Below are 14,488 nucleotides of genomic sequence, written 5' to 3'. Positions count from 1 at the left end.
CCATGCAAACACTAATCATAAAAAAACATGAGTAGCTATATTAATATCAGACAAAACAAATTTCAAGACAAGGAATATTGTAAGGAGTTAAATAGGACCATTTCATAATGATAAAAAGGTTAAGTGATTAGGAAGATAAAACAATTAAAACATATATGACAAAAAATAAAATAAAATAAAGTATATGTGAGCCTAACAGAAGTTCTAAATACATAAAGCAAACACTGATGGAACTAAAGGGAGAAATGGATAACTCCAGAATCAGGGCTGAAAATTTTCAACACGGTGAGTAAATGATTGGACAAAAAGATCATTTACTAAATCAGTAAGGATATAGAAGCTATGATCCACCTTAATGGAATATTTGAATCACTGCATAAATTCAACTGGGCAGTGCTGTTCTAGAGTCTGGATCAAAGACATACCTGTCATTTTAAATTTATAAATTGTTTTTAGGAGAGAGGAACTAAGATTATCTAATCAGAAGGTATGTAAGTACCATTCTTTTCAGCTATTTTTTTCTCTTAAAATTGTATTCAACCTTAAATTCTGTTGTCCTACAGTATCAAATACACACTCAGGAAGCTAAAAATCAAATGTATTTTTACCAACATCAAATTTTAAAAATCTAGTCATACTAATTGAGAATTTTGAAGTACAAATGGTACATGGGACAAGAATCATTTTTAAAACCACATGAAGGTGGTCAAAAAGGTACAAACCTCTATAAGATTTTTTTAAAATCTTAACTTTTAACTTACTTATATATTTGGTAACTGGTTCTAATTTTGAGTCCACCTTTGATGAAGTTGATCATATTTTCATCCTGAAAATAATTTAATTACATAATTAGATCATTTAGCACAAGATTCTTAAACTGTCCCCACAGCTGTGTAGCTGTGTGATTAGAACAAAATGGTACCTTTTGAGGACATGATTTTTAAATTAAAACATTCTTCCTGCTTTACATTTGAAATGATTTTTGTCATTTTTCCTCCAAGTTAGAGAATAACAACAACAAAAAAAAAAAAAACAGAAAATATTTTTAAAATCCTTGCATTACTTTAAGGAAGCAATCAAGGAAGTAGTTGTCATTACTCAGGAGCCAGAGAGGTTAGTCCAAACCTACTTTAATAAACATTACCAGCTAATGAGCAGTCTTCTTCTGGGTTTAGCGGAATTCAAAGTGGTTGACTTTTGAGGTTTGCTCAAGGCCTAACTTTCTTGTCTTTCATACTCCTAATAAATGGAATTATCATACTTCTTTCAAGGTACTTTAGCAGCCAGGCTATTAAACACTGTGAATTTCATTTGTATACATTTCCAAATCAAAAATAACTGATTTGGATTCTAAATTTTCTGTCACCGATATGAAATTTTGTTTGAAGGAAAAAAGATCAATTCTCTCTGCCTGATGGTCATCAACCATAAAATTGGGGCAGTTGGCCTAAATCAATGACCTTTTCAGAGTCAGCAGTCTAGGATTCCAAGACGCTCTTAATAAAGTATAGCAAATAACTGCTTGAAAGACGTTCTTCTAAAAGTCAGTGCTAATAGAAATGGCCCCATGTTTCACATTTCCAGTAATGTTTGTCTAGTCATTAATATCAGGAGGATGCTCTGGAATTTATTTCCTGTGTACTTGGGCATCCTTCTGGAGCAAAAGAAGAACTGATTTTGTTAAACACTTAATATTTAAATTATTACAAGAATCAACAAATATAAAATTCACTATGCAATTTAAATGTTTATCTCCTTATTTTAAAGAACATTACCATTCCTCAAATTCCAATACTTGCCAGGAAAGAACTTCTTAGGTTGGATTAAAATCTGCCTCCAATAAGAATATTTCATTTCAGAGTTCCTGTGGTGGCTCAGCAGTAACAAACCCAACTGGTACCCATGACGATGTAGGTTCAACCCCTGGCCTTGCTCAGTGGTTTGGGGATCTGATGCTGCCATATGCTGTGGTGTACGTATGCACTGCTGTAGCTGTGTCGCAGGCCAGCAACTATAGCTCTGATTCAACCCCTGGACTGGGAACATCCATATGCCGCAGGTACAGCCCTAAAAATACGAAAAAAAAAAAAAAAAAAAAAGAATTCACGATTCACCACACATGTGCTGGATGTCTATTATTACAGCAGGCTCTTGAATGCAAAATCAGACAACAGCAACATAATGCTCTAAGGGCTGGAGGCATGCACACAGAAACAAAGACATGCACAGGATGTCATCACAGCACAAAGGTGGACAGGGACACAAAGAGGTCCACAAAAGCCTCCTGGAAGCATCAGTGCTTACAGCATGAAAAAAAAAAAAAAAAGATTAGGAAGTAACCAGGGATGAAGGAAGGCAAGGCAGATATGAACTCTGCAAGCAAAACAACAACAACAAACAAACAAAAAACTCAGGAGGAAAAGCAAGGTTGCATTAAAGATCATGGTGTGTTTGGCCATCTGTGCTTATGCAACAGCACGGCTGCAGAAATCTACTGCAAAGAAGGGGATGACTAAGGAGTAAGAAAGCTGCTTGTACCCTTGCTACTCAAGTATACATAATGCCTGTCAGGAGCATTTGAGGGCATTGATAAGAGGGGAGTAGAGAATATGGGGGGAGACAGCAGTTTAGTTTGAAAAAGCATTTCCTATCGGTGATATTCTGATACACAAATACTACCATAGTTCATGAGGCTACTAAATGCTAATGCAGAGACATGATCAGGGAGAATCTCATCTCTGAGTCAGTGCACAATCGCACAATGGAGAGTGAGCCAGAGAGAAGAGAAACTACAGAGCAGGAGTCCCTACGAAGAGCTGACGATGCCCATACTAGAACAATTATAGTCTGAATAAAGAGGAAGAGATGTAGCTGCTAAATCTTCACATGGTAAAAACAGCTTGACCATGAGCCTGACTGGATACGGAGGTATGAAGAAGAGGCAAGAGCCACGGCTATCTCGCACATGTTGAATTACAAGCCCTCAAACATGAAAAAGTCTTCAAATCAATGATTTTATTGTCAAATTCCCATTTGAAAAACACATCAGAAAAAACTGGGGGCTTCCTTGACTAGCATTTGTTCATGGAAGCAGCAAGACTGTTGTGTTCAATCAGCCTTCAAAATACATAGGGTTTTAGGAAACAGGGTCATAGACCAGACTGATTCAATTTTACTTAACCAGAATCCAACCTAAGAGGTCAACTTCTAGTAAAAGAGAAAAGCAACTCTCAATTCAATGTAGACCACTGAGATGGAGGAAGACTCTCCATCTTCCAGTTGAATTTCTGCTCCCTTACAATCACCACCCTACGTTGACTCCCACTGTATCCATCACAGCCACCTGTGCAGCCATGATATCCAAATCTGTATTTTTCAGAAGCACTGGAAGCTACAATGACAGGCAAGGTACTGGTGGTGACACTTCTTGAAGGTGAAATTTAAATGTCCCATGAGAAAAGTATTCATTGTTTTGGTGAGTGACTTTTTTAAACTGCTCTTCCAAAGGAAGAAATTAAAAAGAAAAAAGAAAAGAAATGAGAATACAAAGATGAGAGGAAATAAACTGTGAGGTGTACGTGGGAAGTTTGGCTCTCTATGCATGCACAGCTGAGCTTTGCTGAAGCATCTGGTGCGAGAAGGGAACAGCCAAGGAAGGTGAAGCCTCCTCCAGCCAAGTCCCTCCTGTGTGCAGCCCTCCACCATCAGCAAGCACAAAGAAGGATGATTTCGCAGTTCTCACACAGAGAAGCATCCTGAAATTAGGTGTGGTGGTTGCAAGACAGGTGCTTTAAAAGGCAATTGTTCCCAACAGACTGAAGTTCAAAATAGACCCTTTTAAGTGCATTTGAGTAGGAAAAAAAACCTCCCCAGGGTCTTCTTGCAACCAAAGTTTTATCAGCAATAACAAATGTCATTATGACTCTGAGTCAAAAGAACTGAAGCACTGACATAGAATGAGCCACATTTTTTCTATGTCATACTTGGCAGGCTTCCCCAGGCGACACTGATTCTATTCCAAATGTTCGTTACCTGTACAAACGTGAGGGCTGCTTTCTGTAGGAGGCACTCAGCGTAACAGATTTCAGCATGCATTTCCTCTATTAAAAACAAATAAAAGCATATTAAGGAAAATCCCATATCCACAGGAATTGCTCTGAGATGTTCAGAAAATTCTGGTAATTCAATGAGCCCCAGGGAGACACAAAAACCTTGGTTGCTTTGGCACTTCCATGAAAGTGGAATAATGACCTCAGCTCTCAGGTCCTCAGCAAGATTTTCCCAGAATGTGTGACATGGTTCAGGGAAGTCATCTTTGGCTCCATTCAAATATAACTGCCAAGAGTCAGGCAATTGGTGTCAGAGACCCAAACTCACCTCATAAGCGGAAACCAAAAAGGAAATCACTTTTTTTTTCTCATTTTTTAATGTTTTATTGATGTTGATTTACAAGGTTGTGATCATTTCTGCTGTACAACACAGGGGGAAATCACTTATATGTAACTTCACATGCAAGTTTAACACAGCTAATTGATTGAAAAACACACTTAGGAGTTCCCGTCGTGGCGCAGTGGTCAACGAATCCAACTAGGAACCATGAGGTTGAGGGTTTGACACTTGGCCTTGCTCAGTGGGTTAAGGATCTGGCGTTGCTATGAGCTGTGGTGTAGGTTGTAGACGTGGCTCGGATCCCACATTGTTGTGGCTCTGGTGTAGGCTGGTGGCTACAGCTCCGATTGGACCCCTAGCCTGGGAACCTCCATATGCCGCGGGAGCGGCCCAAGAAATGGCAAACACACACACACACACACACACACACACACACACACACACACACACAAACTCACTTACAGTAAGGCAAACTTCCAAAATATGAAGGCATGACAGTCATTTACAGGATTAGGCGCCCTGTTATCTTGAAGAGAAAGCAGAAATTCCCTAGGGTTCTATGAAAAAGAACTGGCCTGCATGCCAGACTCAAGACTCCTTATTCACAGAAGACTTGATGTCAAAAAAAATTAGTAATAGCGCAGTTTTATCCAAAGGCTATTTGGATCCCTGAGACCTCTAGCGCAGGAACAAGGCATGCACAGAAGGGCTTTGTAGAACTCTGTGCGTATTGCCAGGACCTGTGGAGTGCCCCAAAACACATGACCTATCTCTCTAAATCATCCACAATACCGGCAGAGTTAGGGGGAGGAGAAATCTTTGCAAGTCTGCACAAACAAAACCAGATTCTGGTTTTATCCATGGGATGCAAACTGGTGTGTGCTGGGTTTTTTTGGGTGTTGGTTTTTGTCTTTTTAGGGCCTCACCCACAGCATATGGAGGTTCCCAGGCTAGGGGTCCAATTGGAGCTGAAGCCACTGGCCTATATCACAGCCACAGCAACGCCAGATCCGAGCTGTGTCTGCAAACTACCCCAGAGCTCACAGCAATGCTGGATCCTTAACCCACTAAGCAAGGCCAGGAATCAAACCTGTGTCCTCATGGATGCTAGTCAGATTCGTTTCTATTGAGCCACGACGGGAACTCCCGAACTGGTGTGTTATTTAAGTAAAGGAGTTTGGGGTATTTTAGAGCCTGGGTTGTAGGAAAGGCTCAGCCCCATACAGGCTGTAGAAACTTGAGCAAGCTACCCTCCCCTCTTTCTGCTGGCTTCCTCATCTGTAACATTTGGCCAGGGACATCTCTACTTCAGAGCTGCAGAATTCACCAAGAGGTTGCATATAGAGCTCACAGTGCAGCATAAGCATTCGATGTGCATCTTTCACTAATCTTTCACTAAGATCACTGCCCTTGGCCCAGATCATGCTTTTTGCTAACAGTTCAGAAAGTAGAACACTGGTGACGTAAGTAGCCGGAAAATGGGGTATTTCCGTGTTAATGGGAATGCTGTCGAATCTAACTGGATAAGAACTAGTACTTTCAGAGAACTCTATCCAAATATTCTGTGATAACCTATGAGAGAAAAGAATCTGAAAGAGAATGGATGCATGTATATATATAACTGAATCACTTTGCTGTACAGCAAAAATTATTTACAACCTTGTAAAGCAACTATACTTCAATAAAACTTAAAAAAAAAACTAGGGCATTATTTCTTTCATTTATACACACAAGACCCTACCATCATCACCACAATAACCACCAACACAGCCACTACCAGCACACACACACACACACCACTAGTTCTCATAAATTGGTTCACCTACCTGCCACACTCATATTAAAAGGCCGATTTTCAAAGATGCAATTGTGCAACAAAGATCTTCCAACAGCACATGTAAGATGGAGCTAAACCCATGACAGGCCAAACTTTAGGAGTTCTGGCCTGAGAACATTCTGGCAGCATCAACAGCCAGGGTCTCAGGCCCTTGGAATGCCTCACGTCAAAGTAAATGTCTCTGCATTTTCTCAGCATGTTCAGTGGGATAAAAACTGGTAATTTCTGTTTTTACAGAGTCACTTGAATACCCTCTTTCCAGGCAAATTTGTAACAAAGTGGGAATTGGTAGTAATTATTCTATTTAAAAGCCTACCCAGAGTGCTGGCTTAGGGCATGGGCCAAGGCGGAGGAGAGTGGGCTACTGGGAGAGAACCAACACAAGCAAAGGCACGGAGCACAGAGCCCTGTGTGGCAAGGCCACTGGTGTGCCTGTGGCTGAAGCACGAGGTGTGTACAGGGAGGGAGGCATGGGCAATGAACCCAGAGAGGTAAACTGGGGCTGAATTGTGGACAATCTTGAATGTCAGAGTCTGGGCTTCATTCAGTAGGCAGCAGTAAGTCACTGCAGAGATCTGAGCAGAAGGGCGGATGGATCAGCCTTTAGTTAAAGGCAGACAAAGCATAAAGGACATAAAAAGAATCCAGGGATAAAAGGCAAGAAAGTTTAAACTCTGCATTCCATGTGTAAGGATTCCTTGTATTAAATCCCTTTCACATCCCAAGCACTGCGTGTAAACATCTGATTTTAAAGGCTATTAGAAAGCCATTCAGGGCAATACACCAGCCATGAAGAAAGGAGAATGGGTGTGTCCTATGTTAAACCCACAAAAAGTTTAATTAAATATCCTCATTCCTGCAGACAACCAGCCACTCCAGGATGGAAATGGAAATTACCAAGAGGAAAAACAAATCTCACACTAAATCTACAATGTTTTGACATGCTCCCTTGAACACGAAGTCTGTTTGGGTTGTGGTGACAGCCAAACTCATCAGGAATAAATGCAACTTAATTTATAAAAGTCTTCTTTCTTCACTCTGGTTGATTTATATTGGACAGTCTCTAGCTCTCAAAATGAGACATTTGGCATTTATGAGTACGTACCTACCAGAACATCTCTTAATGATAAATTCCCTAGTTCACTGAAGGAAATATCTCCATTATGCACTGAAGCATTTGCTAAGCATGCCTTTAGACATAAAAGTCTTAACAAACAAGTATTTTAGAAGATGCTAGAGTCACAAGCTGATTTATTTCCCAAATTTTTTTAACTAAGATCTTTTTTTGCTAGAGCAGTTTTAGGTTCAAAGAAAAACTGAGGGAAAGGTACAAAGATTTCCCATAGATCCCCTGCCCCCAACACAGACATAACCTCTCCCACTATCAGCACCACCCCCAAAGTGGTACATTTGTTACAATTGATGAACCTCTACAGACACACCCTAATTACCCAAGGTCCGCAGTTTACATTGGGGTTCACTCTTGCTCTTGCTGTTGTACATTCTATGCATTTGGGCAAATGTATGATGACATGTATTTGTCTTGATTGCATCGTACAGAATACTTCCACTGCCCTAAAAGTTCTCACTGCTCCACCTATTCATCCCTCCACCCCATCCTCTGGCAACCATGGATCTTTGTACTATCTCCATAGATTTGCCTTTTCCAGAATATTACACGCTTGGAGTCATATAGTATACAGCCTTTTCAGATTAGTGTCTTTGACTTAGTAACTTGCACTGAAGTTTCCTCCATGCACTGAAGGTTCTTCCATTCTTTTCATGGCTTGATAGTTCATTTCTTTTTAGCAATGATAATATATTTCATTGTCTGGATGTACCACGATTTATTTATCCAGTCACCTACTGAAAGGCAAGTTTTGGCAATTCTGAATAAAGCTTTATTCACCTGCAGATTTTTGTGTTAACCCAAGTTTTCAGCTCCCAGTTTTGTAAGAAGCTGCCATGCTATCTTCCAAAGAGGCTGTGCTATATTTGCATTCCCTCTAGCCATGAAGGAAAGCTCCAACTGCCCAACATTTTCACCAACGTTTGGTGTTGTCAGTGTTCCAGATTTTGGACACTCTAATAGGTGTGTAATGGTATCTTATTACTGTTTATTTTTTAATATTGCTAAATATGCCATGCCCAAAGGCATAATAAAAAGAACACATGCCATCTATTTTCAAGATATCTAATACAGAAATAATTCAACATTACCTTTGTCCATATGTGACATATTTTATATCTTTTTCTACCCACCTATGGGAGAAGTTGTGGGGTACAGTGGAAAGAACCATGGCTTAGGGAAAGGCAGGTTTGAACCCTGCTCCATTAGGCAGATCATCTTGGACCATTTGTCTAATTTCTCTGAACATCTGTTCCTAGTCTATAGCAAGGAGGCTAGATAGGCTAGATTGGATAAGGCTAAGGAAAGCGCCAAGGATGGTGTCTGACACACAGAGTGCTTAAAAAGGGGAGTGGGATTATCATTATTACATTTTTAAATTACTATTCTTATTATTCATACTTACACCAAAAATGCCATGCCATTCTTTCCAAAACTAGGTTTAAAAACCCTCAAATGTCAGCCTTTATATTGGAAAAAAAAATGGAAGCAGGGGGCAATGGGTCCCCGGAGAGAAGCCATTTCGAGGACAACAGTAAGGAGAATATAAATGAGCCAGATTTCCTTGGGACCCATTCAATCTCTCATTGACCTACTTTAGGGCTACTGGGGCCAACTTACATAAATAGCCCTAAGATGAAAAATATGAAAACATATTCTATTTTAAATCAAAGAGATAAACTCTTAAGGATTCTTAGAGGTCAGTTTCAGGAGAAAAAGATAAGCTTCCATTGCCTGGAGGGACCAAGGAAACGCCAATCTTCTCCATGACAGTTTTAGGGCCAACATCATACCGTCTGGAACAAGTCTCATAATCCTCTCCAGTAATCAACACTCTAGTGACCCAAAGTTCTCCGATGTCCATAACAAGCTGATAAAACTCATCTAACAAAGCCAACAAAACTTCATAAAGAGGAGTTCTCGTGGCTCAGTGGGTTAAGAATCTGACATAGTATCCGTGAGTATATGGGTTAAATCTCTGGCCTCACTCATTGACTTGAAGATCCAGCGTTGCTGCAAGATGCAGTGTAGGTCATAGATGTAGGGTCTTACATCCCCTGTTGCTGTGGTTGTGGTGTGGGCCGCACCTGCAGCTCTGATTTGACCCCTGGCCCAGTAATTTCCACATGTGGCAGGTGTGACTCCAGAAAGAAAAAAAAAAAAAACTTCATAATGAAACACACTCAAAAATGTGTCTGACACACACTTGACCACTAGGAATGATGGAGAGCAGTATCCAAAAGTGCTCTTGCCTTAATGAGCCACAGCTACTTTGGCAATTTCATGTTACCTCTTCCAGAGAACAAATGTGACAATGACAACACAGGCACAAATTCTCTTTGGGTGGCAGAAGCTTTATTCCACAAGGGCCACATTTAAAGGATGCTATTTTCTCTTCGACAGGAAAATCTGAATGCTCCTTTCTTGTAAACCATTCTGACTAGAGAATAACACTCATAAAACATAATCGTGGAACTTCTGCCCTAATCTCTGTGGGAACAGCAAGGAATTGACAGAAAAATGAGTCATTTCCTCCCAGCCATCTGATCCAGATGCTGTAGTCCTTCCTGGGTTCTTGAATATTCCTAAGTGTCCACAAACCAAACATCTTCCATACTGTGAAACACCATCATTATTCTAAAGGTAGCAAAATTACTTTGACCTTGAGAAAAAAAATGAATAGCTTGTCGAAAAATAGAAATTCTTGTACATGAATGGTAAGAATATAAACTGACTTAAGCCTCTGGAGAAAACTGGCAATATCTACAAATGTTTTCAATTTTCAAAAGCTCAGTCTCAGTAATTCTGCTTTTAGGAATCTATACCATGAAATGCTTACAAAAATGCATGAAAACATATATGCACAAGGATTTTAGGAAAACATCATTTATAATAGTGAAAAAAAATACACAATGTAACTGTCCTTCAATAGAGAAAAAGTAATTTATGGTACTGGTTCTATGGAACACTAAACAGTTTTTTGTTTGTTTTTATGGCCACACCCACAGCATATGGAAGTTCCCAGGCCAGGGACTGAATCCAAGCCCCAGCTATGCCACAGTTGCAGCAACACTGGATCCTTTAACCCACTCTGCTGTGCTGGAGATTGAACCTGTGCCTCTGCAGCAACCCGAGCTGCGACAGTCAGACTCTTAACCCACTACACCACACTACTCAGTGGGAGTTCCCCCAACTACTCAGTTAATAAAACAGAATGAAGTAAAATTTATATTTTCTTGAAATGGGAAAAGTCAATGCCAAAAATTACATTGTACAACAATATATATCATGTGATTCTATGCTTACAAAAAATGAATCCATGAATAACTATAAAAATCCTGCATGTACCTTCTGTATATATTTGTAAATGTACACAGGAAAGTCTGTAAAGCTTGAAAACCAACTGTTAATAGTGGTTACTTGTGGAGGGTGAGCATGATGGGGAAGAGAAAAAGACATTCCACTTACTTTATATTATACTTTTAAGTATCACATTTTAGGAGCATGATCACATTTTAATTTTTCGAGGAAAAGAAACAATCTTTTAAGTGACTCTTACCTTCAGTCAGCTGGTCCAAGGATCCTCTAGAAAGAAGACTAGAAAAAGATTCTACAACTGTACATTTTTTCCTGTATCTGCAGAAAATAAGTAGGAGGGGAAAAGGGAAGTAGAAAGGAAAAAAATAACAAGCAATCAGGCCAAGCTCATTTTCATTTGACATCCATTTCAGTCACAATCACACCCAAGACTCCTCAAAGCAGAACTCTGAGCCCTAAAGTCTATGGGGCAGAGACCACCCCTCTGAACTCTTCACACCCAGCTCCTAGCACTAGCAACCTGTGAGTACTGAATCCATGCTTACCGAACAGGCGAGTGGATAAACCTATGCAAAACAGTCAATACTAACCCTGTCATGCATGTACCCTGATCTCTATGGCTAAAATCAATATTTCTGGGTAAGAGTTGCCACACATTAAGGATGGAGTTAGAGTACAGTAATCAGAGACTCTTCATTTCAGCAGCCGGCAACATTACAAGAGAAGATAATTTCATCAGTGTTAAAATTTACCAATGCAGGGAGTTCCCGTCGTGGCTCAGTGGTTAATAAACCCAACTAGTATCCATGAGGATGCAGGTTTGATCCCTGGCCTCGCTCAGTGGGTTAAGGATATGGAGTTGCCATGAGCTGTAGTGTAGGTTGCAGACACGGCTCGGATCTGCTGTTGCTGTGGCTGTGGTGTAGGCCAGCAGGTACAGTTCCAATTGGACCCCTAGCCTGGGAACCATGAGTGTGGCCCTAAAAAAAAAAAAAAAAAGACCAAAAAAAATAAATGTACCAATGCTAGTTAATAGCTTTTGCTGGGAGCTTTCTATACACACCAAGATTAAAATAAAGCAAACCTCATGTAATTTTCCAATCAACAGTGTTCAAATGTGTACATAAGAAACAAATAAAAGACTCCCTTCTGAACTTGCAGCATCTCCCACAGGAAAGTATGCCTCTTGCTTGGCCTAGCTTGGCAAGTAGTACCTAAACTTTCCACCAGGGGGCCCCCGAGAGGTGCCTGCCACGCATCCCACTGAAATCTCCCTTGGCCCTTCTGGGTAGCTCAAGGACCAAAAAGAAAAGTGGAAGGTATAGGTGCGTCTGTTTAGCCACGTGGAGCAGCATCATACATACACACATGCAATTCCTCAGCGGAAATTTTTGTCTCTAGTACATAAAACTACAGGAGGCCAGGAAGCTTTGTTGCTCAAGGTCTTTTCTACAACCATGGCCAACTTGCAATAGAACTCTCAGTCAAGCAAGGTGCATCCATTCATTTTGTCACAAAGACAGAAGGGTTTATAGGCATTATCTCAGCTATTACTCAGCCCCTACTTTTGGCAGGTTTGTAAGGCGTCCTTCATTGCAGAAATGCCGTTCTGGATGTCCTGTTGCTCAAAGGTCATGACGGCCTGCATCACCACAATGGTACTGTAGCCCAAGGCATGATACATACTGTCCTTAGCCCTGAGGAGAACACAGAAATTACTACATTTCAATTCAACTGGAAAGCATTCAGGGCTCGCCTGATACCAGTCACAAGAAATCCTAGTAAATCCACATCGTGACTTCGACAGTGACAACATTTACTCCTTCACCATGACCACGGGAACTGCATGGACTATGAAAGACATTCCCTAAAAAACTCAAAGGCCGCGGACCTTCCCAATTTGACACCACACAGGCCGCACAAAACGGTCCAGGTGGAAGCAGAACGTGACACATGCTTTTCCCTGTTTGACCACGAGGGGGCGGCCTGCCAATTCATTTTTTAGAAAAAGTTTCCAAGCAAACCAGGTTTTCCCTATTGAACAAGAAGCAGTGCACTCTTTCGCTCTGAAACAAATGCTAACATTAAGGCCACTGGAAAGATATTTTTGTGACAGAGAAATTCTAATCTATTTTTGAAAGATAAGGCTTCTTTAAAATCATCCCCTCTCATCTCCCAGCCAGAGACTGTGAGGAAGCAAGATTTTTGTAGAAAGTTGGTCAGCCACAAAGGGCCCAGGCAAAAATTCATGGAAGCCCTCTGACCAAATCTAACCCCAATATGTGGGAATCTGGATTAAAGTTCTTGATAATTCAAATTATCAAGTTAATCTGTGAGTACTGCTTTGATTCTTAAGGACATTAGCTAGTCCTAATGGATGGCACATCCCAGATTCTCAGACTGAAAACCTCACCTTCTCTTTCCTCAAAACTTCTCAAGTAATAATTAGTTATTTACAGCACAGCTTTTATTTTTTTTAATTCAAATATAATGCACAACAGCCTGATGCTCTGAAAAACAAATACAAGCCACATTATTCTTTCCCACCTGGAAATAGTCTAAACATCCTCTGGTAATATGCAGTTAGTCCCAAAAAATGAGGGCACTAGCTACTAAAAAAAAAAAAAAAAAGGAATAAGAGAAGCCCAAAGTTCATCAACAATTGTGGTTCTAAAGCTCACATTTGAAAGCTTCTCCAAGAGGAAGAAAAGTATTCAAGTGGGGAAAAAAAAGTATGTTTAACAGTGAAATATGCATAAAGATAAGAGAATATAAAACTTGACTAAATATAAGACTAAGTCATTTATGTTCATTCCATAATATGACCAGCTGGGCATCAGTGGCAGAAGAAAAAAAAAAAAAGACTTTTTGATTTAAAAAACAAGGCAGACAGGCAGGCAGATTGAGAGAAGAGAGACAAGAAGAGAATGACAGGCAGAGATAAAGAGATGAGGGAGAAGACAGAGGGACCGTAGAGACAGAAGATGGAGAGAGAGGGAGGGAGGGACAGTCTGAGGGACTAAGAAGGACGGGGCGGGGGGGGCAGTCAAGGCAGAAGTTGTGAGATGTGTTGGATGAAGCCAACAACCCTGGGCAATCTCCTGAGGCAGGGAGCTTCACCATCCATTTTACCATCTGTTTCTAACCTCTGAAATGCTCATTGAGTGCAGTTCTTCTAAATCTTAGAATTACCACAGTTTAGCAGGTACATTAATTTCTTTTTTTTTCTTTTTTTTTTTTAGGGCCACACCTACAGCATATGAAAGTTTCCAGACTAGGGGGCCAGTCGGAGCTGCAGCTGCCAGCCTACACCACAGCCACAGCAATGCAGGAACCTTAACACACTGAACGAGGACAGGGATCAAACCCTCTTCCACATGGATAGTAGTTGGGTTCATTACCACTGCGCCACAACAAGAACTCCAGGTATACTAATTTCTAAGATTCAAAGTCACTGACCAGACAGAGTCATGTCACCGCTCTGACTCCTCAAAGGAATGAGAGTCCCACTCCTGCACCCACATATCTGTCTTGAAAATTATTACCTGACGCCTCAGTTTCATCCAAGTAAGTTGCCAAGTAAGGCACGAGGAGAGAGTGATTATTCCTGTCACAAGATACTCAAGCTCTACAAGTGGGCAGTGTGGTCAAAGGGAGGCTTATTAAGAAGTTAAGCACAGGTTTTGCTGTCAAATCATCAAAATTAACAGATACTATTCACTGAAATGAAATTGCATGACTTATTTATCACATAAAGAGGGAGCCCCAATAAGATTTTTATTACCTTAAATTTCTTTTCAGCATCTGAGCATATT

General features: G+C 40.5%; 1 protein-coding gene across 9 annotated transcripts in view; it reads right to left on the bottom strand.

The window, feature by feature from the left end:
- The window catches only part of TTC39B (tetratricopeptide repeat domain 39B), a 562,176-nt gene that overhangs the window by 39,251 nt on the left and 508,437 nt on the right, over positions 1-14,488 (bottom strand). For all 9 annotated transcript variants that reach the window (XR_014821469.1, XR_014821474.1, XR_014821470.1 and 6 more), the window contains 4 exons: positions 12,239-12,370; positions 10,915-10,991; positions 4,033-4,100; positions 762-826 (listed from right to left, as the gene is read on the bottom strand). Coding sequence is in view for 6 of the 9 variants with exons in the window: in XM_084985288.1 (XP_084841414.1) it covers positions 762-826; positions 4,033-4,100; positions 10,915-10,991; positions 12,239-12,370 (342 nt within the window). In the remaining 3 variants the exon portion in view is untranslated. The remainder of the gene's footprint in view (positions 1-761; positions 827-4,032; positions 4,101-10,914; positions 10,992-12,238; positions 12,371-14,488) is intronic.

The sequence above is a fragment of the Sus scrofa genome, chromosome 1 (genome assembly GCF_054392235.1).
Source record: "Sus scrofa isolate SSC_HxYL_T2T_F1_AM1 chromosome 1, Sscrofa_HxYL_maternal_Yorkshire_Landrace_v2.0, whole genome shotgun sequence".
Classification (NCBI taxonomy): Eukaryota; Metazoa; Chordata; class Mammalia; order Artiodactyla; family Suidae; genus Sus; species Sus scrofa.
Note: the sequence above shows the minus strand (reverse complement) of the source record. Positions and strands in the feature narration are given on the sequence as shown.